Consider the following 22820-nt stretch of genomic DNA (forward strand, 5'->3'; position numbering starts at 1 on the left):
GGCATCTGTACAGCCCGTGAAGTGGCAGCACCAGCAACCGCCCAGCTCTGGATGTGCGGGAGCGGCAGGAATCTCTGTTGTTGAACCCCGGTGCAATACCGTCTTGACGCAGCACGACGGGCAGCCATAGCCTACACTTCCCACTTGGAGAAGGTACTCCAAGATGAGGTCGGTGCTGGTAGGCGCTTGTAGACTTTGAGATCTATAGGTACGCAAAGTGTGCCAGGCACGGGCGTAGGGTGCACCGCAATCCCAGCGGCACCAAAGGGTTTGTGGTATACCAATCTGATGCCGCTGAACGAACTATGGCGTGATTCGCAACGACACAGATTCACTGCGCCCTTTGTTCATCACATTGTCCTACTACATAAGGAGCCCCTTTCTCTAACTTCCCTACTTTCCCTGTCCACGGCACTGTGCGGCGGATGCGCTGAGCCGTCACTCATCATCGTCACCCTGGACACACTTTCGAAGCCCACCTCTTGCTGTCAAGACGAAGCTTCCTATTCCACACCTTCGCCATTCCGGCCGATACAGCAGCCATTCGACCCTTCCAGCGGTGATAAACAAGCTCAGAGGTCCTCTGCCACCGCCGATGGCTCAACACTACAGCTCAAGCGCCCCTGCGGACGACATTAACGACACAAAGAAGAAAGCAAGAGATGCAAACACTCTACTACCCGTTCCTACAACACTTCTTCCATACGTCGACTACAGAGTTTCAAAGCTATCTGAGCAGAAAACAACAGTAGTATTCGACAATTTCAGAGCCAATACTGCCCAGTGCATAGCACAATGCTACATAACAAGCGCTCCAGTGGACGATGTTGAGGATCCGTGCGAGACCACAGTCTATGGCCCTTTCTACATCGTGACGGCTCGGTCTGCTGCCATGGCGCGCCCGCTTCCTGTTCATCAAATGCTGGTGCAAGCACTAAGAGCCCGCTCGCGCTCAGACCAAGCAGCTGCTCATATTTCCAATGTCGCGGGGCGCCATCTCCGCGGTCCCGTAGCGCAACACCCCGCTGCTGCCCTGCTCCGACGGGACATCCCAGCGGCTTGGAGCCGAAGCCAGCCCCGTCACGTCTCACGGTCGGGCCAGTCTCGCCCACAAACTGGCACGTAAAGTGCAGGTGAGTTGCAAATAATTGGCGTTGTTTCATAGTGTATGCGATCAGCGCGAGTACATGCTGACTTTTGCTCGACGTCTGTACTCGTCGCAATTGCCTTTACAGCTACAATGGCCTTGTGAAGTCGTTATGAGCAGCAGATCTTGACCCGGATCGATTGGCGTGGGTGCCTAGCTGGACGAAAATCGAGAGCGCGTACAATCTGCAGCACATCTGGGGAACTGTCAACCATGGCCACGATGAAGCGACCGCTGATGTGGCTGGCCGCTTGTTGGTCGCGATTTTTGCCGGGCCGCTACATGCTGCTGCTGCCGCTGGACAGACGGATGCCGACACTGTCACCGGCATCCAGCGCCTATACACAGCTGTCGTCGAGGCCGTCAAAAGCTCCCTTTGCGCAGGTCAAAGGAACGTGAGCATGTCGTATCTAGCACCAACGCAACGCGAGAAATATTGGGTTCTTCGACTGAGGCACGCTAATCCGGATCGAGCGGAGGGAATCGCTGGCGCTATCACGTTCATGAGTGAGGAGTGCATGCGCCAAGATGGAGCACTACTGGTGCAAGCGCTAATGGATCCCGTCTGGGCTGGTCGCTCGGAAGAGCTGGTCTGGAAGGTCTGGCTAGAGACCGTGCACTTTGCAACCTTTCTGGTGGAATAGTTACAAGGGCGCAGGCGACACCGCGTGGGGAATGTCAAGACGACCATTCGAGGGCGCACGGGCTACAAGCGCTGCCGCATGCCCGGTGGATCTTGCTACCGCCAAGGGATTGGACAAGGCTGCGCCACCAGTTCACACCTGAGCCTCATGATTCCCGAAGAGCTCAGACTCCCACTCGAGCGATTCGATCTCCGGCATCCTCATGGCCGTGCAGAGTCTGTTCCCTGCTCTGGGATTTCGACGGGCAGACTGTGCTGTGATCACGATGCCAACGTTTTTGCCGACCATGCGTCTGTACGGGCGCGCTAGGTCTACAAGCCGGACAACAAAGCCGCCAGATTCGTGCAACCCGTTCGACTGTCACTCAGTCTGATCGCCGTTGTCGACGTGATCAGCTCCTCCTCCGGCGACATCGATATCGCACTGGTCAAGGCAGTCATCCTGGCATGCGATGACGACGATGTCAGCCTCTGCGCGCATGCCATTGGCGTGCTGCCAGATTGGATGCCCATCTCTTCTCTACCCCCCGCCCGTGGCATTCGAGTGGAGCGGCAGCTCGACCGACAGAATATACTCAGCAGTACAACGGCAAGGATTGACAGGATCTGGGCCTTCCAAGTCGATGATCGAGGTCGCATTGGATGTCATGAGCCTGATAACGTCCGTCTGACTGACTGGGCGAGGAATAAGGCTCGCTGCCCCGGCTCCTTGGCAAGACAGTCAGGCATCTTCGAAGATGCTGTCTTGACAAACCTTGTCTTGAGGCCCGCGCTGGGTGACATCGTTGCCGACCACATCCTGGCAGAGCTCCTCACAGCTCTGCCGCTCGCCATACCGGATCTTGGACAAGCCAAGGCTTCGGTGCATGCGTACGACTTCCCCGACTCGCACCGGGGAGAGATCCGACAGGTCCGGCGAGCTGAACAGGACTGGTATATCCTCAATCTCACTGGCATATTCCCAGTTCATTTAGTGCTCTCGTTTCGATCGTACTCATTGCTTCACATAAAGTCTCAATCTCTACTGTATATCGAGCCAAGAGCTTGCTCCCCAAAAATATGTGGCCAAAGTCTCTTAATCGAACCAGGGCTAACGGAGATCAGACCACCCATCACTGGAGTTCAGCTCTCTACGCGTGTGTATCTGTATACCTTTGAGCATGAATTTCCATAATTTTATTCTTCCCTTAGCGTGTCAGTGTGTCGTATCCTTCTGCTGTACAGCCTCACGAGACGAGTACAGAGACGAGTGCAATGTCTTTACGCTGTCAATACGACCTTGCGGCGTTCTCCCACATGACCGGACAGACCTGCAGCCTTTGCATCAACGGTCTCGTCGAGTACAAAGGATGCGGCGTGGAGATCGCCCCGGCCGCTCTGGCATCGTCACCAGGTCGACTTCGGTCCCCGTCATGAAAAATCAATGCGTCGGTCATCTATTGTTGAGAAATCTTGTTCATGGTATTCGGTACAAGCTGAGTCAACGCATTTCCATGGTACATTGCGATGCGTTCCGTTCCGGGCGTGTCGTCTGGGTGAGTTGAGCGGACGGCTGTCGCTTGCCTAGTCCGGCCCACGTGGCCTGTGGCTTGCGATTCCGTTCCGGCACGACTGCCAACTCCTTCCGATCTTCTGGTATATTACGGCCTCATCCTATCCCTCTCACAGATTGACACCCACGTCTTGCAGAGCTTCGTGAGTCTTTCCGACCCACTTCGTCAGCATGGCATCTAGCGCGGCTCTCCGCATGGGCTTCGACAGGAAATCTGTCATGCCCGCGGCAAGACAAATTTCCCTACCGCCGACGACCGCAGCGGTCGCGGCAATGATTGGAAGGTTGCGATGACGAGCATTCTCCGAGGTCCTGATACGTCTGGAGGTCTGCAGCCCGTCCAATTTTGGCATCATTATATCCAATAAAGCTAGTGCAAACGGCCTCTCTTCGCTCTCCTTTTCCAGAAGCTCGAGTGCTTCGAGTCCGTTCTCGGCACAGGAGACATCGTAGCCCAACTTGTGCAGTGTCTTGACTGCAATCTGTGCGTTGATTGCATTGTCTTCGGCTAACAGAATGTGCCCCTTCGACGGTCCGCTGATGGGCTGACATTCGCACCTGGCCTTTGCACTTGGTTGGCCCTGTGGCCGTGTCATGGAGGGGCGCTCCTTGTCGGGACTGGGTAGGGGTGCAGACGATGGATGTTTGGCCGGGTCGGTGTAAGCAGCGTCCTCGAGCCTGGCAAAGTCCGCGTCAGGGGGACAAAGAGGGAAAGGGATTTCAACATGAATGGTGGTCCCTACATTCTCCTCGGACTCGAGTCCAATGGTGCCTCCCATCAACTCTATGAGATTTTTGCAGATTGCGAGTCCCAACCCCGAACCGCCAAAACGGCGTGACGTAGAGGGATCGGCCTGTCGAAACGGCTGGAAGAGCATCTTCTGCTGGTCTTGTGGTATTCCGCAGCCGGTGTCCGTGATGGTAAACGAGTATCGCGGCGTAGATGATGAAGCTGAAGAAGGGATCTTGAACGCCAAGAAGGAGATCGTACCTTCTTCGGTAAATTTGCCGGCGTTACCAAAGAGATTGTTGAGCACTTGTGTCAGCCTGCCTGCGTCTCCAAGGACCTTCTCTTCCGGCAGCTGATCAATGTCGACGTCAAATGCGATTCCTTGCGAGGCCCAAATTCGCCGGTAAGTCCAGATCGCATCTAGGCAGACCGTGCGCAGGGACATGGGTGACGGTGTGAGGTCAAGCTTCCCTGCATCCACCTTGCTGAAGTCGAGCACATCGTTGATCACTGTCAGCAAGGCTCCCGAGGAGCGAAGAATGGATTGGACGAGGCCCCGTGCCTCCTCAGAGAGCGACTCGATATCGAGCAGTAGCTCGCTCAAACCGATGACGCCATTGAGCGGAGTGCGGATCTGAAAGCACGGAACGTCGCCAAGGCGGGTCAGGATCATTTGCAACCACTTAGTCCCACACAAGGTCCCACTGCTGCTACTAACCTCATGCGAAACCACTGCAAGGAATTGACTTTTCATGCGACTGGCCTCCTCGGCCGCCTGGCTGGCCGATTCTGCCTTGGCAATTTCCCGAGTGCTCTCTTCGAACTTGCGCTCCATCCGTAATCGTTCAGTAATATCAAAGCTCAGGCCTGTCACTCCCAGGATTTGCCCTTGTTCCTGTGTGTCGGGCGCGCCAAAGCTGACGGAAACGTTGGGTTTGCCCCATCTCGGTCGGTATTGAGTGCGATACGAGCGCCCCTGTATAGTTGTCTCCTCGTAGACGACTTCTCTAGCCAGAAGGGCTTGTTCTATGGGTGTCCTTTGATCCTGTCCCCACAACTTGTATATGCTACGACCTATGATAGGCGAATCGTCAGCAGAAGAAGTTTCGCCACGTCGTGAGTCTGCCTTTGATGATGGCGCAGCGAGAGAGCCTTCCGCAAGAGTAATGATGCCTTGAAGGTCCACCGACCACAGAGTGATGTCCGCTACTTGAAGTCTGTTCGCAGAATGAAGGACAATGGACGTTTCCGTTGTAGCAAATGAGTTACTGGGGTCTCAACCTACTTAATGTATCGCCCCATCTACTCACGCGTCTGAAAGGTTGTCCCGAGCCTCACGATGCGCTGAAGAGACGGTGGCCAACTCGTGTACATCCGACGTCAATCCGAGAAACATCAACACAGCGCCGTCGGGGCCTGTGACACGCTGCATACGAGTGATGATGTGTCTATGCTGTCCATGGATGTCTAACAGCCGGTTCCCAAATTCAAAGGTCCTCTGGCGCGTGGAAACACCAGCGTTCCAAGCTTCTCTGCAAGCCTGAAGATCTTCCGGATGCACACGATCCCAGGCGCTTTCGATTGTGTCATGACGGGAGGTACCACTCTAGGGATAATGGAAGGGAACAAGATCCTCAGCATGGCGGTCACGGCGCGTGATTGTTCCGCAGCTCGCATCACGCTCTCCTACCACAGCAAGACTCACATACTGGTACCAGGCGTCGTTGAACCAGTTGATCGTTCCATCTGGCGTGGTTGTGAATGCAGGTATGCCAAGGTGCTGGAGACAGGCTCGGTAGCTGTGGTATATTGTATCCGGCTCGGGAGTCGTCTGCTCTCCAGCAGCGCTAGAAGTCTTGTTCCCCGGCTCGAGGTCTTCTGACTTCTGCAGAGAATGTTCCGGCGTCTCAGTAGAAGCCGGCTTTTCCACTTTGTCTGTGACAGACTTCCCCAATCTGTGTGTGACATCGCGCATCAGCAACATGCCGCCGAGAAATTTGCCACTCTCGCTATACATAGGAAACCCGTCGCAAGAGACGAGCTTCCGATTGCTACCGCGTTTAGTCAAAGCTCCCACGCAGTCACCATTCAGCTTCTGGCCGAGGATGGCGACTTTGTACATTGGGTACTGCGTTGGGTGTCGCGGAATCCAGGTGTCTGGATCGCACAGTGTGAATTGTTCGAAGAGCCAGTTCAAGTTGACCTCGTCCTCCAAGTAAGTGCCAGCGGTATTCGGACCAGTACCTTCTTCTCTATCCCCAAGATCGGCGATGCTGCGCAAGAGCAAGTCGGCGGACCGGTTGGTGACACTCGTCTTGCCATCAGAGGATAGAGCAAGCAAAGGGTAGCCAATGTTGTCCAGAAGGGCATCTTTCAACACGCTGGCCATCTCTGAAGCTTCAACGCCGGGTTCTAGATCATCCTCTTCGACGCCGAGCGAATGTTGGCTGCCCTCGCTCGACGTCGCAGTGCGGGAAGAGGCGGCAGCCGAGGGAACGATGCTGACGATGTACCACGCCTCTTCCATCGAATGATGCAGATCTTCCCTCGGCTTACTAGCAACGCCAACGAAGCAGGACGAGCACGACAGAGTGGCAGAAAAGGGCTGGTAGGAGGCAAGGTCGACGAAGGCCGGTGCATCAGCTCGGAAAGCGGGCGCGATTCGAAAGTACCACCTGCCGCCTTCACTTACTTTCCCTGGCGGATCCCGGCCGGTAACTCGGGTTCGAAGTGTCACAGCGATTGGCTGTGGTTTGTTCCATCTACCCCCTCCAAGGGACCACTTCGCTTCAGCTGCCCTTTCGAATTGTCTGTCTAGAGATACCCAGCTCTCTTCTGCGCACCATTTGACGAACTGTTCACCTTGACACTGGGAAGGGTTCAGACCAAGAACCTGATTTCAGGCGGGCGTTGAGACGAATGAGTCAGTCCCGGAATTGTGCAAACGGAGAGTGACCTCGGCATTTCCCCTCAGCTCTCGTATCGTACCGATCAAGATGCCTGGTTCCCAGTCATCGGAGAAGTGCCTGACCTTCCCCGCCAGCATCGCCTTGCTTTCATTAGAGCTCACGACAACTCACAAGTTCCGCCATCTTATTGGCTCTTTGCAGCGTACGCTTCCGATCGAGTACGACCAAGGCAACGGGCGCAAAGGCCATCGCTGCCGTCATCGTCTCGAGACATGCGAAATCGACTTCGGCGGCCATCCCGCCCACAGCTGATGGTTGGTCGGAGGGCTCAAAGGGTCTGAAGAGGTGGGCTTGGAGGATCCGATAGGGGAGGAAATCGGACGTCGAGCTTCTCCAACAGGAGGTACGGATGAGGATCAGTCAGGAACACTCGACAACGGACGGAGGGGGGAAACAGTGGCAGGTGCTGTAAGGGCATTTTGGCGGAGTAAGGGCGTGGCGTCTCTCGCAGCATCGGGGGAAAGGCACTTCGGCTAGGGCGCCTCGCCAGAGGTCACGGCACAGGTCCCGGCCCGGCCTTTGAGCTCTGAACTTTCCCGCGTGTGGCTGGCTGACTTTGCCAGAGCTCAACGACGTACCGTGCGATCTAGCCGACAGAGGATTCATCAAGGACTCATTTCAGATATAAGGCGCAGACGAGGGAGAGTCTGATCGTGACGCGTCGCCATTGTTGATGAAATCTCCATGATCGCTGACGACAAGGGTAGGCTGGCTCTGTGCTGCAGAGCTGTCCGTCGTTGGCTCTCGCCTTACCACACCCCCGCAACACTCTTCGCCTGAGCCAGCAGCAGTGGCTAGCGACGTCTTGGTTGCGGATGAACTCTACTAGACCCGCGCACATTCTTCATCGCCTTCGCCACCGCCTGGGTGCCCTTTTTTACTTTCTTACGGAACTTGCTCCAACCAGACTGACTCCCGGCAGAATTCTCGCAATGGCTGGGGCTTGCCGGAGGCATCGGACCTTTTAGGCTCCCAGAATGGCGCAGGTACTGCTCTTTAGCTACGTAGTGCTCTTGGAAGCAGTCGTGCCCGCATAGAGTATTGTCTCCGTGAAAGCAGTATTTGATCCTGTGAGGTCGAAAGGGGAAGTCTGCCTCGTCATTACTGCTACTGTCCTCGCTGGGTAGGGGAAGCGCAGAAGCAGAAGAAGAGGAGAAGATAGCGGCTGCCAGCAGCATAGCTATGAAATGAAGGACTTGAAGCTTCATGATTATGTCCTTGAAGGCGCGAAGAAGCAAAGTGAAGTGACGGATGATGAGTAAGGCCAATTGATGGGGCGTCGATGCAAGCTCGATGCTGCCAGCTGGCAACTTGTCAGCAGACGGTGAGTTTCGAGTGATGTAGGGGGCTGAGATCGGAAGGGATAAATATTACCTTCTTATAACAACTGTCGACGTGCTTCTGGTCACCTAGCTTGCGTGGCGAGTTCGCAAGATTCTCTTCGTAATCCGTCGAGTCGAGGTCCGCTAGGGTCCCCACCAAGTAGCGGGTGGCGCCTCATCAGATAGCAAACGTCCTCTCGTCAGGGAGCCCTTGAATTCTTATATGGCGGCAGACGAATTCACATCTGGCAGCAAGCGTCTTCGCAGCATGGATGAGGGACGCCAGCTGGCAGACAGATGAGCTCGCCGCCCAGCAGGCCCGCCTCAGCTAGCATTACTCAGCAAGCAGCCAGTGGGATTGATGATAAACGCCATTGAATTCACATCAGGTGAGCAGTCGGGTCCCCACCGGGTGACCATCACGTCATCATCAATTTGCATGTGTGTCCGCCTCCGTTGCGATCTAGAGGTGTGTCCACATCGAAAGGGTTGTCATGATGCAGCGAGTCGATTTGACGGATCAGGCAAACGAAAGGTTCACGTCGAATGGCAATCGCGTCCACGTCAGGGCAGCAGGCAGGCGCTCAGCAGATAGAATGTCTTGCGGCATTCGATGGCGGGAACGGTCACGTTAGATAGCAGGCGGGTGGCGCTTCGGATACAGTAGACTCGAGAGCAATAGGACAATCGGCAATCGGCAATCTACCTTTGCTCGCAGCAAACGTTGCGGAGATTGAGCAGACGCTGCTGTACGCCTGCCTAAGTCTGCCGCTTCCGAAGATCGTTGGAACAATCTAGCGGCAGGTTTGACAAGCCGCAGAGCAATTGTTATCACGCCCGATTCTGTCCGTTTCAGCGGCATTGCTGGCAAAGACACAGCACCGAAGTCGACGAGTAACCGGTACGGTCCTCTTTCGAACATATTGTGCTTGCGTCGACATCTGTGTTGGGACGTGATTAAAGGCGGGAGAGCAGCTTCCCATCTACGTTCGCTTCTTCAGCAGAGTGTTCCCCAAATTGGCTCCCCTGCTCACTTCGCCACACTCCTTGACGTCTTCGAGCTGGTCTCGTTGTCCCTTTGAGCAGTCATGAAACTCTCCTTCGCCTCGAGTATTGCGCTCTGTCTCTGCCTCCTCGTCGCCACGCATCCCACCGCCCAAGCTCAGCCAACCCGCCTCGCTCCACCTTTAGGGCCAGGAGATGGTCTCAGCTCCGATCTCTTCTCAACCACCCCTTCCAGCACTACGCGCATGAGCAAATTGCACCAGGGCCTCTACCGCTCCCACAGCGCTCGGATCCATCGCGGAGAGTACTCCCGCCTGGTCGATTTGGACGATCAGCTGCCTGGAGCTGGACTGAAGAAGGCGGCGATGCATATCAAGAATTCGGCAAAGATTGTAAAAGGCGTTGCAAAGAATTTCGCAGTCAGGAAGTGTAAGTTCAAGTGCCTGGACACCTGAACGGGCTCTACCAGAGACCTGCGAGGATTGGTCAGATTGCAATGTGATAGTACACTAGGCCTTTTCGGCGTTCCCGTTGAGTCCCTTTGCCACAACGGCCGCCCACATGTCCTTGTTCCACTTCTCTGCCTGCGCCAACTTTGACTTGAGCGAGTCCACCTGGGTCTGCAAGTCGTGCATTGCTGCGCTGGACTGTGACTGTGATGGGATTGACGTTGTTGCGCTGGAGGAAGTCTGCGATACCTCCGTACTTGTAACTCCTTGCGGCCGGAGCAGGGCGGGCGGTGTCAAGTATTCGAGCTGTGGGAATGGCAAGTAGTCGTCAGCTTCAGCAGCGCACTCGACTGCTTGGTGCCTCAATGCAGGACTCGCCTCCTCAGCGTCTCCGGCCGGCACTTCGCTCCAGTAAACCTCGTCTTCGTCTTCTTCTGCGTCCTGTCCACGCTTGACTGCTCTCTCTAACTGCTCTGCAACCACTCTCCTCTTGGCGGCTGCCTTGCTGCCTCTTGCATCACCAGCAGTCGGCCGGTAGAAAGGGATGAGATTGGGCACGCTGGCCGTAGAGCTGGCCGTCTCTGATAGAGCTGTGGTGCGAATGATTTGCAGGGACCGCACATCGAGAATTTGCAGTGCAGGAGGGGTTGATGTGCCGATGAGTAGGTGCGAGGAGGAGGGAAGGAGGGCTAGCGAGCTGGCGGGCGAGCTGCGCGTACGGTGATAGAAGTAGGAGCGGTCAGAGTGCATCCTTTACATCAATTGCGAGGCTGTCCTCTTCTCACCTGAGCTGTATGCCGGTTTTGCCACGCCCGTCATTCTCTTCTCCTACCTTCTCCACGTCTTCCATGCCGCCGCCTCCCCTGGCTTCAAATCCTCCGGAGTCTGCTCCGCCTATCCTACGATATAGATCGATCCTCTCGAGTCTACCGCTGCTGGTCCCCACGAAGCAAAAGCGTCCAGTAGGGTCGGCAGTCAAGCATGTCACCTCTCCGTTTCCATTTCCTCCTCCGACTTCGAAGTTGGTAAGCAGGGAGCGTGTGCGAAGGTCCCAGAGTTTGACAGTTCCATCCCTGCTAGCGGACCAGAGACGCAATTTTGCAGGGAACACTCCCGAGGCGGGCGAGAATGCAAGGGAGGTAATGGGTAGCAGATGCGTCGAGAAAGTCGCGTACGGCGATGGAGTGCTTGCAGAGCCATTCGAAGTACCCGCAGAAGGGTGTACGAGCCCGCTCACAGACCATACGCACACGCGACCGTCCTCTCCACCTGTGGCTACCACGTCACCCCTAGCGTCCCAGATCACTACAGTCACATTGCGAAAGTGAGGCTCCCATGAGGCTAGCAAGCGTCCCGAAGCTACCTCCCATAGATAAGCATGACCATCAGCAGCTCCAGCGCAGAGCAGCGACCCGTCCGGCGAGAGGGAGAGGCAGGAAAGACGTTGCGGTGGGATGAACCTGGTGGTGACTGGGGTGACACCTTGCACGAGAGGAATGGAGTGAACGTGAAGCAGGTTCTTGCTTTCCTCGAGCGTGGCAAGCAATCCTTCAGTGTTGGTGGCAGCCGACGGCGGAACGATCGAGATTGCGTGTGGAGATGAAGAGACGTAGGGCTTAAAGGAGAGTAGGGGGGAGGTAACGGAGGGGTTGGAGAGAGAAACGAGGGCGAGGTAGCCAGGCGAAGAGCTGCTGCCGCTCGTCGAGAGCAGTATCGATGGCTGCGGCAGCACCAAGGATGCTGACGAGGATGACGTCGACGTCATTGCTGAGGGGACTTGTACGATGGTTACGATGTCTGTCTGTTCGTCCCTCCGTCAATGCTCAATGCTTCTCACCGGCCAAGAGGCAAATTTCGGTTTCCATCTCCGACGCACCAACGGAAAGAGCGGATCAGCGGAAGAGCGGATCAGCCACCCCCACGCACGCCCCGCCACTACCGCCTGCTGACTGTACTCCCATCAGCACCATCATCCTCGCGCTAGAGGACTCCTCACCTTGGGCAGACACTCCGTTGTAGGAGGTCTCACCTCCCTTCTGCTCCGCGCCGCGCTGCAGCCGCGATGCGCATCCTGACGTGGAACGTCAATGGCTGGCGCAAAATCAAGACCTACCAGCCCTTTCACGGCCTCTCCACATGGCCTCGCATCCTGGCCTACCTCCAGGCAGATGTCATCTGCTTACAGGAGACAAAGCTGACGCGCAAGCAGGCGCTCGAGGAGCGCACGATGCTGCTTCCAGAAGATGGCAAGTGGGATTCTGTATGGGATTTCCACCCCAGTAGAGGCTACAGTGGGACAGTCGTCTATTGGAAGAAGGAGGTGACCGGACATCCAGAGAAGGCGGAGCTGGGCGTGACTGGACGGAAAGGCATCACGCCAGCTACCGTCTCGTCTTATACGACTGCAACGCCCATTGGCGGCTTTCCTGCCACTCTCCAAGATTCGCTCGAAGATCACCCCGAGGACGCAACCATCTTCCATCGGCTAGACGAGGAAGGACGTGGAGTAGTGGTTGACTTCGGCCTCTTCGTCCTATTCAATTTGTACTGCCCAGTCGGAGGCAACGAGTCTCGCGCAGATTTCAGAGAAGCTTTCTATGCTGCTCTCAATGAGCGGTCTCGCAAGCTTCTCGAGCAAGGCAGGGAAGTCATCATCGTCGGAGACATCAACATTGCCCGACAGCCAATAGACCATTGCGATGCATCTGACCCCGCTGTTCACTCTGTAGCTCGAGCAGAGTACTACCTGTCCAGCAAGACTCGGACCTGGCTCAATTCGTTTTGTCACCCCATCGGACCCTTCCATGACGTGCAGAGGGACATCTTCCCAGAGCGTCTGGGCATGTACACCTGCTGGAGTCAGCTCATCAACGCCAGGCCAGCCAACTATGGTACGCGGATAGACTACACCCTCGTCAGTCCGGGCTTGAGGGACTGGGTGAAAGGAGCGGACATACAGCAAGAAGTACCAGGCAGTGATCACTGTCCAGCCTACGTGGACTTCTATGATGAGAGAGAAATCGATGGGAAGCTGGTTCGCTTCAAGGATCTGCTCAGCAACGCTGCCAGCTCTCCTGCCCTAGCTACCTCGAGGTGGGAAGAGCTGAACCGGAGAGATCTAAAGAGCTTCTTCGCCGGCGGAGCAACCAAGACGGGGAGTCTCAGTCAGGAAGGCTCTGCATCGCCGGTCAAGCGAAGCGGTTCCTCAGCTGCCATCTATCAGCCTCCCCCTCGGCCTGGTGCGGCCTCAAGGGACGTCAGCGCTTCACCTGTGAAGTCTCAGGCCAGCAGTGGTGACTTGAACCCGACGCCTCTCTCTACAAAGGAATCGGAATCTCTAGAAGCCTCAGAGCTGCCTACAGCGCAGGGATCGACGGTCAGCTCGTCAACTCCTGGCCGTCCGCCATCGCTACTGAAGTCCAACGCCAAGACCAACCTCTCAAAGGCCACAACGACTGTGGGTACCAAGAAGAATGGCGTCAAGCAAGGCAAGAGCGAAGTAGACACTGCATCGTCAACCAAGAAGCCCAAGCAGCTGAAATTGGGGAGTTTCTTTGTAGCTCCATCGGCTCCAGCACGAGTCTCTCCGCCGGCGGCTGAAGCAGTCGACGGTACGCCAGCATCTGGCTCTGCTCCCACAGCTAATAGTTCAGAGGCGACTGTCAACGCTGAGCAATCTCAGACCACCCCGTCTCCGGTCAAGTCGGACGGCAAAGGTCAAATCCAAGAAGAGGAGGTCGACTGGGCCTACCTCTACTCTCTTCCAGATCCAGACGCCCCAGCCACCACATCAACACATCTGTTGCGTCCTTCTGGCTCGCCCTCGACGAGCAAAATCGGCAGCGGCTCCTCCTCCTCCTGGTCGTCCCTCTTTTCCGCTCCTCCACCCCCACGCTGTCAAGTGCACAAGGAAGAAGCCACATCGTACACTGTCAACAAGCGGGATGCAAAGAACAACTTTGGTAGGAAATTTTGGCTGTGCTCTCGTCCTGTTGGACCTGGATACGAAAAGAAGTGGAGCGAGAGGAAAGCTGAAGGCGAGCCGGGAAGGGAGTATAGGTGTGGTTACTTTGTCTGGAATAGCGATTGGGAGGCGGAGCATCGCAAGAGGAAGGGGGCGGGGAAGCGGGAGAGTGGAGCGAGTGAGGCACTAGAGCTCGCTGCGCAAGAGAGGGAGAGGAAGAAGGGGAAGCTCGCCTGAGAAGAGGAGCTTGATCAATTTTGCAGCGCTCGCATATCAGCAACACGTCCCACACATCTGTACAACAATGCATCACATTCTCCCTCTCTCAGCGCCTTGTCATCAATCGAGCAAATTACAGCTTTGGCAAAAGGCCTCGATGACCAGATGAGGCAAGAAAAGAACGCGTCCGAGAAAGAAGCAAAAAGTGAACTTCCGTGCGGGGAATTGAACCCCGAGCTCGCGCAGTCAGGAAGGATCCTCGGAAACCGAGGGCTTGTTGAATGACAAGCGCACGTCCTAACCATTAAACCACACAGAATTCGATGAAGAGCACGCGGTGAGCAACAAAATATATACTCGCCGGCCGAGCGCCGCACGCCGAGAGAGCCGAGGCTACTACCCCGCATCTCAGATTTCGGGCGTCGGTCCCCCTTCCGACACTTGATCTTGTCGGCCTGGGTCCGTCCGCTGCTGCCGTGCTCCCCACTTCCCAACTCCTCCACTCATTGTTCCCCTAACACTCTACGAGCACCATGGCAGTAGCATCGTGTTCCTCCGCCGCTGCTCGTCTCGTCCCCCTCTTGCGCCCTGCTCCTCGGCTCACACAGACAGCCTGGCGCCGCAACCTGTCCTCTTCGCGGCGGTGCGCTCTTGCTGCTGTGGTAGATTCGGGACATGGACAGGAGACAGTCTCTGCTGCATCGGCGGAAGCTCGACCGACGCAGGTACGGATGCTCCTTGTGGGATGTCCGGTGAGTCTCACCGTTGGTGGCCTCGCACCGGAAGAGCTAGGAGCATACTGACTCTCTCCGCCCTGACTTGCTTTATGCTGCGTTCTCTCTCGTAGGGCTCCGGCAAAGGCACTCTCTCCTCCCTGCTTCACTCGACTTATCCAGAGCTCTCCAGCATTTCAGCCGGAGACCTGCTCCGCCAGCACATAGAGAGGGGTACCGAGCTGGGGAAGAAGGCCGATGGGATCATCAAGCGCGGCGATTTGATGGACGATGAGACGATGATGCAGATGGTGGGCAAGGAGGTCGAGGAGAAGGGGGCTGAGGTGAGTCGGCCAGACAAGGGGGGAGGTATGTATCCGAGACGGATTAGCAGTTAATATCAACATGCTCTCTACCTACAGAGCTGGCTGCTAGATGGCTTCCCCCGTACGACAGGGCAGGCTCGCCTGTTGGACGAAGCGCTGCAGCGGCAAGGACGTCCACTGAATCTCGTCGTCAACCTGGACGTGCCAGAAGAGGTCATCCTGAAGCGGATATTGGGTGAGCCTGGAGTGTAGACCGGACGACCAGCGCTTTGCGCAGTTCAGCAGGCTTAACGCTGTACCCTTCTCGCCCGGACAGATCGCTGGGTGCACCCCCCGTCTGGCAGAGTGTAGTGAGTTAAAACCTTTGTTGCACCTCATTCAACAGCTTCACTAACCTTGAAACGTTCCCGCCGAACAGCAACTCGCAATATAATCCTCCCAAAGTAGCCGGCAAAGACGACGAGACTGGCGAGCCCCTCGTACAACGTCCCGACGATAACGAGGTGAGACTCGCTACGCACGAATCTATTGCCCCTACGGGCCCCCCCTGACTCCCCCCCCCCACCCTCTCCCTTCCTTCCCACCCCTTCCCTGCAGAAAACATTCACCTCCCGCCTCACCTCCTTCCACCGTCAAACCGGCCCCATGATCGCCCACTATGCTTCCCACTCTTCCTGTCCACCCCTCTCCCTCGCACTGAGTCAAGCGCCCCAGCCGCGAGACGATGAGCGCGTATATGTCAGTCTAAAGGGGGAGACGTCAAAGGCAATTTGGCCGCTGTTAAAGGGTGTGATGCGGTGGAGATTTGGGTTGGGGGAAGGAAGAGGGAGCGCAGAGGCTGGAATGGGGTTGAAGAAGGAGGGTGTATGAGGTGCAGAGCGGGGAAGGCATGGGAGGCTTGGGGATAGTATACAATGTCACATTAAGGAGGCCTGCGGCCCAGCCGACGCTTGGATCTGGTTCTGGGATCTGGAATAGCAATACAAAAAGCAACGTGCTCTTTCCGCAAGACTTGTCTTCTCTGCCTTGCCCTGCCCGCTACCTCTTACCTACCCATCCCAGGCTGTTTCCTCGCCATGACCCTCTTCTTACTCGGGCTCGTCTCCTTCACCCGACCTGGAGCTACACCCACACCCATATCCACCGCTGATCCCGGCCCACCACCACCCAAGAGCACAATCTCGCTGCTCTCCTCTTGCTCTCCCGACTCTTCCGCCCCAGCTGCAACGAGTGCAGACACACTCCCGCCATCCGCCGTCTCTTCACGTCTCCTCTTCCCTCCCGCTGCTGCTCCACTAGCAGCAGCGCCCGGTCCTTTCCCCTCGAGTAGATCCTCCAGCCTGCGCCTCTCCCTCTCCGCAAGCGGGTCGCGATAGGTAATCTTAATACTTCCGTCTACCTCGCGCTCTTCCGCCTCCTCCTCGTCCCCCGGTCCGAATGCAGGGTAGTGGGGGCGGTGGTGAGCAAAGGAGCCGGCGCTATCCGTCGTAGAGGAGGTGGAGGACTCGCCCTGTCCCTTGGTTTGAGCTTGAAGAGCAGCAAGTGTTCGCTGAGCAAGGAGGATCTGCGCTGCATCAGGCTCCTCTTCTCCCCCTGCTTCGTCTTCTTCCCCTTCGTGTGCACTACCCTTGATCGGCGAAGTACTCCCACCCCTCCTGCTGCCCGGAGCAGGCGAAGCAGCTGTCCCAGAGGCGGAACGTCTTGACTTTGGCGGGAGCTTGCCCCTGCGTTTCGCCCCTGGTGCGCTAGGAGTAGCTATGGCGCCCACTTCTTCGCTGCCAGAAGCACCAGAGACGGAGCGATTCATGTCTGCTGCACCGCTGCCTTGTCGAGCTATTGGGGAGGTAGTGGCAGCACCAGCCTTCTTCCGCGCAGCGAGAAAGGCGGTCACCTCGCCTTCCATCCGGGTGGCCCACATGCTCTGTCCGGCCAGCGAAGAGGCCTGCGTATCAACGGTCTCCTGAGGAGAAGCTGGGGCTGCGGGTGCTCCTCGAGCTTGAGGACGCTCGAGCTTGGGTGTTGAAGTACCTTTCTCCTGATCTTGTGGCTGAGGTTGGCTGTCCAGAGCGGCAGCTGCTTCGACCTTGACTGGCCGCTCCTCCTTTACCTGTGTCTCCATGCTTTCGGCTCGACTAGTAGTCTTGTCCGTTTGCTGATCTGTAGTGACCTCGAGGTCGTCCTCGTCACGAGGCCGACTTGTCTGATTCGTGATGTCCCTACAGAGGCTGCTGGGTGCCCTCTTCGCAGATGCAGATGGAGGAGGGAGCATACGCCCTTCCTGCGTCTCGGCCATCGGGAGCGACTCGGCCATAACCGTATTGTCCCTCACCGCTGCAGGTAGCGTAGCAGTGGGTAGAGGGTCGATAACGCCGCTGGTCCACATCCGCTCGACAAAGTCCACTCCTACCACTGGAATCCCCCACTCGGAAGCTTTACGTTCTTTGCTCCCAGCCACGTCTACGCGGCCCGGATGGGCAGAAAGCAAGTGGGTGTTCTTTCTCGAAAAGGGCCCGGTGACCTTGCAGCCCATCTCCTTGAGACATGTCGACAGTTGGCTCCTCTCCGGCTCTTCGTCCTCGACTGGGAAGCCAGTGAGGGAGACAAGACAATTCTCCGCCCCTGGAACTGGGAGCTCAGTTCTCGCAGGTCGTAGATAGGCAGGAGAGGAAGAGCCGGAGGGGTCGATGATGCGCTCGTAGTGTATGCACTGCTCGAGCCAGAGCACAGTCACTGGCGTACCATATCCGCTCCACTCTTGCACAGAAGGTCCAGACATAGAGGTCACGCAGTACTGAGCAGGCCGACTTCGGTCAGAAGATGTCAGGATGTTCCGCTGTGCAATCCCATTGTCAAGGAGAGCTCCTTGGATGATCGTCCTTCTGGCCGCTTCGTGTGGGGCAAAGTCCAGCCGTATCAACAGACTCGAGAGCGTCGGCGGCGTGTCCAAGTCAACATCGCCTTTTTCAAGGCTCTTGTTGTATGTGATTGACTGATCTTTGGCAGCTAGAGCATTCGTAGCCTGCTCTCTGGCGTTTCGAGTCTGCTCCGAGGGTCTGACTGGCTCTCGAGGCTTCGCTTCCTCGACAGCTCTGCCCATTCGGAGCAGACTGCTTCCCGACGGAGCCTTAGAGGAACCTTCGCCCTTGTCTGCGTCTTTCGAGACTGCGACACTGGCGAGAGACTTCTTGAGCAAGGCTTCTCTACTCGACTGACCCTCCAGCTTAGCTCTTCTCTGCTCTTCTTCTTCCCTCTGCAGCCGTTCGTTGATACGCTGCTGAGTGAGAACGGTGTTCTGAAAGCGCTTCTTGCACTCGGCAAAGCTGCGCACAGGGATTGATGTCCGCACTTGAGCCCTCTCGGCCAGAGAAGGTGGTTGGCGGTGGGTCCAGATGTCATAGATCTCTTCAGACAAGCGGCCTAGCGAGGAAAGGAGAGGCGGCGCTGATTTAGTCACCCCGCTGATGTTGATATTCTTGCGTGCTGACCTCTACTCACCTCCTACTGAAGCGCAGTCCTCCACCCACTCCACTCGTACACACTTGAGCTGATCAGCTGCTCTCCTCTCGTCACTCTGACCCACTTTGCCCCTCCTGAGATTATAGACTGTCTCGAGCGTGCTGGATGATCTTCTGTCTGCTGTACCACACACGAGGTGGGTGACATCGTCCTGTATGAGCATAGGGTAGACCAAGGTGGCGCCCAGTCCCTTGAGTCTGCTCTTCATGTGCTCCCTCTCCCGTCTGTCCTCGATGCCGCAGATGCCGACCTTGAGATTGTGAAGGGGCTTGAGGGAGTACTTGCGTATCAGAGCGTCTACATTCAGATCCTGGGCTTCTCTCCAGCGGTCGATGCATTCGAAGAGGAATTGAGGTAGGAGGATGTATAGACCGAGGGAGAGGGCGCATTCGTACTTGAAGGAGAGAGGATTGAGGGCGATGAGGTGCGTCGTGGACTCTGTGAGGTTGCCCTCCACCTTGGCACCGAGTTGGTAGGCAGCATGAGCCAACGCAGTCTACCATCGCAGAGAGGTGGAGCGGGGTAGGTGGAGTGAGTCCGTCATGTTAGGGATGCGCAACTTCCCTGCGCCCCTGCTACTCACCTTGTCGTCTGTCACACCAGTAAAGCAGAAATTGGCACCAGTGAGCGGCCCATCCACCTCTTCCTCGGCCGCTGCTGCCGCTCCCGGTCCAAACGCCTCTCTATGATCCGACTCAGCATCTCTAAGCCTATTGCGATCCTCTATGATCTGATTAAAGGACGACTCATTGTCATCGGCAATGGCATCGCGAAGGGACGAGGAAGAAGCGGCGGGACGAGGGCGAAGCTTGACGTTGGGTACCTTTGTGGACTTGTGCTTGCGGTGCATGTCCCTTGCGACTGCTGCGCGGCGTCGGAGGAGGAGTAGGAGGGAGGGTGAGATGAGTGCAGACGAGGATGATCTTGATGGATGTGTGACGAGGAGGATGACCTTGTATCCTTTACTTCTGAGCCAAGCGCGTCCTTCCCTTGAATGAAACGCGCCGCTCTCCGCTCAGTCTTCCCTCAGCCATCCCAGGCGGAAAGGGCCACGCGAGCGTCGAGTGGTTCGTGCACGCGCCGCTCAGTCAGTCATCGGCTTTCTTCGCATCTTCGCACGATGGACTGAGATTCGCACCTCGCTGCTGCTGCTGCCGCTCTTCCTCCTCTTCCTCCTCCTCGTCCTCCTTCCCGCCCTGATGGCAGCTTTGCGCAATTCCCTCCGTACTATCTCCATCCGCAGCTCCAAAGCCCAGTCCAGTATCAGCAGAGCATACGCTGCTTCGTCTTCCTCGTCTTCCTCCTCATCCTCGTCTTCCGCAATGCCTTCCTCTGCCTCTTATCTAGGACCCACACCCGCGTCCAGCACACCCCGCTTCAAGCTGCCAGAAGTGTCCGGCCATCGAGACGTACACGATAATGACGCCAAGCTGCTCAGCATCAGTCGAGATTTCCGTAGTGATACATTGACTATCCCAACGGACAGTATGATGGAGGCGATGAAGCTCGCCAGTAGGGGCGATGACGTCTATCAGGTGAGTGGGAGAGTCAATTGAAGACTGTCGACATATCGCATCTCAACAGGCGCTCTCTTGCCTTGCATCGCCCAGGAAGACGAGACGACTACATCCTTCCAAGCATCCATCAATGCTCTCACAGGCAAGGAGGCCTCCCTCTTTGTCGTCTCCGGCACCATGTCCAACCAGCTCGCCCTGCGCTCCCACCTTATGCAACCGCCCTACTCCGTCCTGCTCGACGTACGCAGTCATGTCAACAAGTACGAAGCAGGCGGGCTAGCCTTCCACTCTGGTGCTACCTCCATTGCTCTCACGCCTAGCAATGGCAAGTATCTCCGCTGGGAGGAGGATGTCCTGCCCAACTTGGTGGAAGATGATGGAGATGTCCACTTTGCACCTACAAGGGTCGTCTCTCTCGAAAATACTCTGGCAGGGAACATTTTCCCGCAAGAGGAGATTCTGAAGATCTCAACGGGATGCAAGGAGAGGGGAATCATCTTGCACTTGGATGGAGCGAGACTGTGGAATGTGGCGGCACAGACGGGAATGTCTATGGAGGAGCTCTGTGAGCCCTTTGATACCGTCAGTCTCTGTCTCAGCAAAGGGCTTGGAGCGCCCGTGGGCAGGTGAGTAGGGGGTAAGAGATGACACTATCTTCCTGAATTGCCCAGCTCACTCTCACCCTCCCTCTATCCAACCTCCATTCCCTTGCAGTATCCTCATCGGCCCCCAGTCTATAATCCGGAAAGCCACCCACTTCCGCAAACTCTTCGGTGGTGGACTTCGTCAGACTGGTCCTGTAGTAGCAGCGGCTCGTGTAGCCCTCGAGGAGCATTTTTACAAGCTCAAAGGAACTCATGAATTGGCAAAATGGATGGAAGGAGAGTTGCGGGAGTTGGGTGTGGGGATGTTGCAGGAGGTGGAGACGAACATGGTGAGTGCGAGCGTGGGGTATGTTGGAGATGTACAGACACACGCACAGGGTCCTCTAGGCTAACGACTTCTCACTCCTTCTTCTTCTCCCCCATCTTGCTTCTCCCACCACAGCTCTGGCTCGACCCCTCTCCCATCGGCCTCAGCAACGCAGCAATAAACGCCCGTCTAAAGGCGCTCCATCCCACCCCCATCAAGGCAGGTCTACCGCGCGTGGTGATCCACCATCAGACAGATCCTGCTGCTGCGCGAGAGCTGGTGGAGGTGATCAAGGAGATGAAGCGCGAGAGGGAGAGCGGGAAGAGGGGAGAGGTGGTGGGGAATGGAGAGAAGAAGGGGACATATGGTCGGTGAAGCCCCAGGCCCAGGCAGGGGCTGGATAGGTTGGTGAGGACATCTGGCTCCGTATCAGATTGGAAGGATGTGGTGACATTGATTCCCTCTTGTACACAGGAAATTGTTTAAAGACCAGCCTCCTGCTCCCTCAATGCATCTTCCGCATCTGCATCTGCATCCTCTTCGTCCTCTCTGACCTGATATGCCTCTCGATCATCCCGCCCACCATGATCTTCCCCATCCAACTCCTTCATCAACCCACCCTTGACAACAACTTCGAAGAGCTCCTCCACTCTTCCACCAGTGGGGACATACCCCCTCACGAGGTCCAGCGCAAGTTCTGTCCTCACCTTACGCGTTTTGAGATCCCCTTTTTCGTTCCCCTCTGCTGCTCCTGCTCCTCCTCCTGAAACCCCTTGAGCATTAAGCGTCCCATTGGCCCTAGCAATCGCCACCAATGGATCATCCACTGCGCGATCCAACATCCTTCCAAGCGTAGCAGGATGAGAATGGAACACTTCTGGAGTTGAGAGGGCTAGGACTTTACGTTGGAGGAAAGAGACGATGCGTTGGGGAGAGGGACGGAAGTATTGCTCTCCTTTGCCGTCTGTCCCTACTTCTCCTGCCTTTTGGATAGAGCAAAGCTTCTCGAGGGCTTTGCGAGCTAGGGAGAGTTGGCCGAAGGAGGGAATGTCCGCCCAGCTGCCCTCCTCGTCCACCCCGGTAGGCGCAGCGGCTGCACCTTTGCCGGCTAGCTTGCTGCGTGCCTGGAGAAGACGACGGTGCATCGTCCCTGCGACTGACTCGAAGAGGTCTTCTGCGGGGAGGTAGGAGCCGCTATCGACTAGGAGGGTAGCGGGAGCTGAGGTAGGAGCTGGCTCCGTGGTTGATTTGGGAGTGGGCGGAGGGAGGAGCACGTCTAGCATGGGGAGGAGGAGAAAGGCGGAATCTATCCGGGAGAGGAGGTGTAGTGAGAAGTCTACCAGGGAGGAGGAGGAGGAGAAGAAAGCGATGAGTTTCTTGCTCCTCCCGCACTAGGAAAGCGTGTCTCCTCTGCTCTCTACTCACCTTGTATCACCCATCCTTTCTCGCCAGCCAGGCCACGCGTCTCTGCACTCTCCCCTTCTTCATCCCCCTCGCCCTTTGAGCCGCCCAAGAACCAGCTCCTGGCTTTCCGGTCACTCTTGCTACTTTGTAGCTCGTAGATCTCATCGTACTCTTCGGCAGTCGGCTCAGCAGAAGAAGGGGTAGAGGAGGAGGAGGCGGCGGAAGGAAGAAAGTAGGCTGGGAGTGCTGTGCGCGGGTGCGGGAGGAGGAGGAACTGCTTTGGTGAAGAGGTGGATGGGGATGGATGGAGGAGTGAGGATGGCCCTGCGATGACCAGTCGCTCAGAGGGAGATGTAGTAGCCATGCTCGTGATGGTTACTCTGCGGCAATACCAATGGTGTTGTGCAAGTGTTGGTCTCCCCTGCTTTCACT

General features: G+C 56.6%; 9 protein-coding genes and 1 non-coding gene across 10 annotated transcripts; 4 read left to right on the plus strand and 6 right to left on the minus strand.

Annotated features, from left to right (window-relative positions):
- Positions 1-2066: 2066 nt before the first annotated feature.
- BCV69DRAFT_220951 (hypothetical protein) lies at positions 2067-3011 on the plus strand. The gene has a single exon (XM_025489820.1). The coding sequence runs from the start codon at positions 2296-2298 to the stop codon at positions 2962-2964; it is 669 nt and encodes a 222-aa protein (XP_025347297.1). The 5' UTR covers positions 2067-2295; the 3' UTR covers positions 2965-3011.
- A 441-nt stretch (positions 3012-3452) lies between these two features.
- On the minus strand, positions 3453-7278 carry BCV69DRAFT_299880 (hypothetical protein; the record flags this gene model as incomplete). Its single annotated transcript, XM_025494379.1, has 6 exons — positions 3453-4706; positions 4791-5289; positions 5383-5678; positions 5778-6677; positions 6765-6965; positions 7153-7278. The coding sequence occupies 6 exons, from the start codon at positions 7276-7278 to the stop codon at positions 3453-3455; spliced, it is 3276 nt and encodes a 1091-aa protein (XP_025347298.1).
- A 371-nt stretch (positions 7279-7649) lies between these two features.
- Positions 7650-8905, minus strand: BCV69DRAFT_283673 (hypothetical protein). Its single transcript, XM_025492791.1, has 2 exons — positions 8455-8905; positions 7650-8365 (listed from the first exon to the last, which is right to left on the minus strand). Exons 1-2 carry the CDS (start codon positions 8540-8542, stop codon positions 7836-7838), a joined length of 618 nt encoding a protein of 205 aa, XP_025347299.1. The 5' UTR covers positions 8543-8905; the 3' UTR covers positions 7650-7835.
- Positions 8906-9877: 972 nt separating this feature from the next.
- BCV69DRAFT_299881 (WD40 repeat-like protein) lies at positions 9878-11582 on the minus strand (the record flags this gene model as incomplete). Its single annotated transcript, XM_025494380.1, has 2 exons — positions 9878-10526; positions 10603-11582. 2 exons carry the CDS (start codon positions 11580-11582, stop codon positions 9878-9880), a joined length of 1629 nt encoding a protein of 542 aa, XP_025347300.1.
- A 191-nt stretch (positions 11583-11773) lies between these two features.
- BCV69DRAFT_283677 (DNase I-like protein) lies at positions 11774-14143 on the plus strand. Its single transcript, XM_025492792.1, has one exon. It carries the CDS (start codon positions 11880-11882, stop codon positions 14016-14018), a length of 2139 nt encoding a protein of 712 aa, XP_025347301.1. The 5' UTR covers positions 11774-11879; the 3' UTR covers positions 14019-14143.
- Positions 14144-14210: 67 nt separating this feature from the next.
- On the minus strand, positions 14211-14319 carry BCV69DRAFT_t31. Its single transcript has one exon. It is a non-coding gene; the product is annotated as a tRNA-Asp (tRNA).
- A 132-nt stretch (positions 14320-14451) lies between these two features.
- BCV69DRAFT_283678 (ADK-domain-containing protein) lies at positions 14452-16039 on the plus strand. The gene is made up of 7 exons (XM_025492793.1): positions 14452-14752; positions 14848-15057; positions 15136-15274; positions 15356-15389; positions 15458-15542; positions 15637-15836; positions 15860-16039. Exons 1-7 carry the CDS (start codon positions 14534-14536, stop codon positions 15945-15947), a joined length of 975 nt encoding a protein of 324 aa, XP_025347302.1. The 5' UTR covers positions 14452-14533; the 3' UTR covers positions 15948-16039.
- On the minus strand, positions 15940-19514 carry BCV69DRAFT_313333 (hypothetical protein). Its single transcript, XM_025495023.1, has 3 exons — positions 19139-19514; positions 18535-19051; positions 15940-18456 (listed from the first exon to the last, which is right to left on the minus strand). Exons 1-3 carry the CDS (start codon positions 19403-19405, stop codon positions 16085-16087), a joined length of 3156 nt encoding a protein of 1051 aa, XP_025347303.1. The 5' UTR covers positions 19406-19514; the 3' UTR covers positions 15940-16084.
- A 268-nt stretch (positions 19515-19782) lies between these two features.
- Positions 19783-21511, plus strand: BCV69DRAFT_283681 (hypothetical protein). Its single transcript, XM_025492794.1, has 5 exons — positions 19783-20090; positions 20166-20698; positions 20787-21006; positions 21120-21392; positions 21459-21511. Exons 1-4 carry the CDS (start codon positions 19878-19880, stop codon positions 21357-21359), a joined length of 1206 nt encoding a protein of 401 aa, XP_025347304.1. The 5' UTR covers positions 19783-19877; the 3' UTR covers positions 21360-21392; positions 21459-21511.
- BCV69DRAFT_283682 (hypothetical protein) lies at positions 21322-22820 on the minus strand. Its single transcript, XM_025492795.1, has 2 exons — positions 22410-22820; positions 21322-22320 (listed from the first exon to the last, which is right to left on the minus strand). Exons 1-2 carry the CDS (start codon positions 22750-22752, stop codon positions 21467-21469), a joined length of 1197 nt encoding a protein of 398 aa, XP_025347305.1. The 5' UTR covers positions 22753-22820; the 3' UTR covers positions 21322-21466.

The sequence above is a fragment of the Pseudomicrostroma glucosiphilum genome (assembly GCF_003144135.1).
Source record: "Pseudomicrostroma glucosiphilum strain MCA 4718 unplaced genomic scaffold BCV69scaffold_9, whole genome shotgun sequence".
NCBI classification, from domain to species: Eukaryota; Fungi; Basidiomycota; class Exobasidiomycetes; order Microstromatales; family Microstromataceae; genus Microstroma; species Microstroma glucosiphilum.

Coding starts and splice junctions, on each gene's coding strand:
- BCV69DRAFT_220951 (XM_025489820.1), top strand. CDS start 2,296: ATGCCCATCTCTTCTCTACCCCCCGCCCGTGGCATTCGAGTGGAGCGG.
- BCV69DRAFT_283673 (XM_025492791.1), bottom strand. CDS start 8,542: ATGAGGCGCCACCCGCTACTTGGTGGGGACCCTAGCGGACCTCGACTC. Junction 8,366..8,454: donor TTGCGAACTCGCCACGCAAG/CTAGGTGACCAG, acceptor CTCGAAACTCAC/CGTCTGCTGACAAGTTGCCA.
- BCV69DRAFT_283677 (XM_025492792.1), top strand. CDS start 11,880: ATGCGCATCCTGACGTGGAACGTCAATGGCTGGCGCAAAATCAAGACC.
- BCV69DRAFT_283678 (XM_025492793.1), top strand. CDS start 14,534: ATGGCAGTAGCATCGTGTTCCTCCGCCGCTGCTCGTCTCGTCCCCCTC. Junction 15,058..15,135: donor TCGAGGAGAAGGGGGCTGAG/GTGAGTCGGCCA, acceptor CTCTACCTACAG/AGCTGGCTGCTAGATGGCTT. Junction 15,543..15,636: donor AACGTCCCGACGATAACGAG/GTGAGACTCGCT, acceptor CCTTCCCTGCAG/AAAACATTCACCTCCCGCCT.
- BCV69DRAFT_313333 (XM_025495023.1), bottom strand. CDS start 19,405: ATGCACCGCAAGCACAAGTCCACAAAGGTACCCAACGTCAAGCTTCGC. Junction 19,052..19,138: donor CTGGTGTGACAGACGACAAG/GTGAGTAGCAGG, acceptor CTGCGATGGTAG/ACTGCGTTGGCTCATGCTGC. Junction 18,457..18,534: donor GGACTGCGCTTCAGTAGGAG/GTGAGTAGAGGT, acceptor TTTCCTCGCTAG/GCCGCTTGTCTGAAGAGATC.
- BCV69DRAFT_283681 (XM_025492794.1), top strand. CDS start 19,878: ATGCCTTCCTCTGCCTCTTATCTAGGACCCACACCCGCGTCCAGCACA. Junction 20,699..20,786: donor CTTGGAGCGCCCGTGGGCAG/GTGAGTAGGGGG, acceptor ATTCCCTTGCAG/TATCCTCATCGGCCCCCAGT. Junction 21,007..21,119: donor AGGAGGTGGAGACGAACATG/GTGAGTGCGAGC, acceptor CTCCCACCACAG/CTCTGGCTCGACCCCTCTCC.
- BCV69DRAFT_283682 (XM_025492795.1), bottom strand. CDS start 22,752: ATGGCTACTACATCTCCCTCTGAGCGACTGGTCATCGCAGGGCCATCC. Junction 22,321..22,409: donor GAAAGGATGGGTGATACAAG/GTGAGTAGAGAG, acceptor CCTCCCTGGTAG/ACTTCTCACTACACCTCCTC.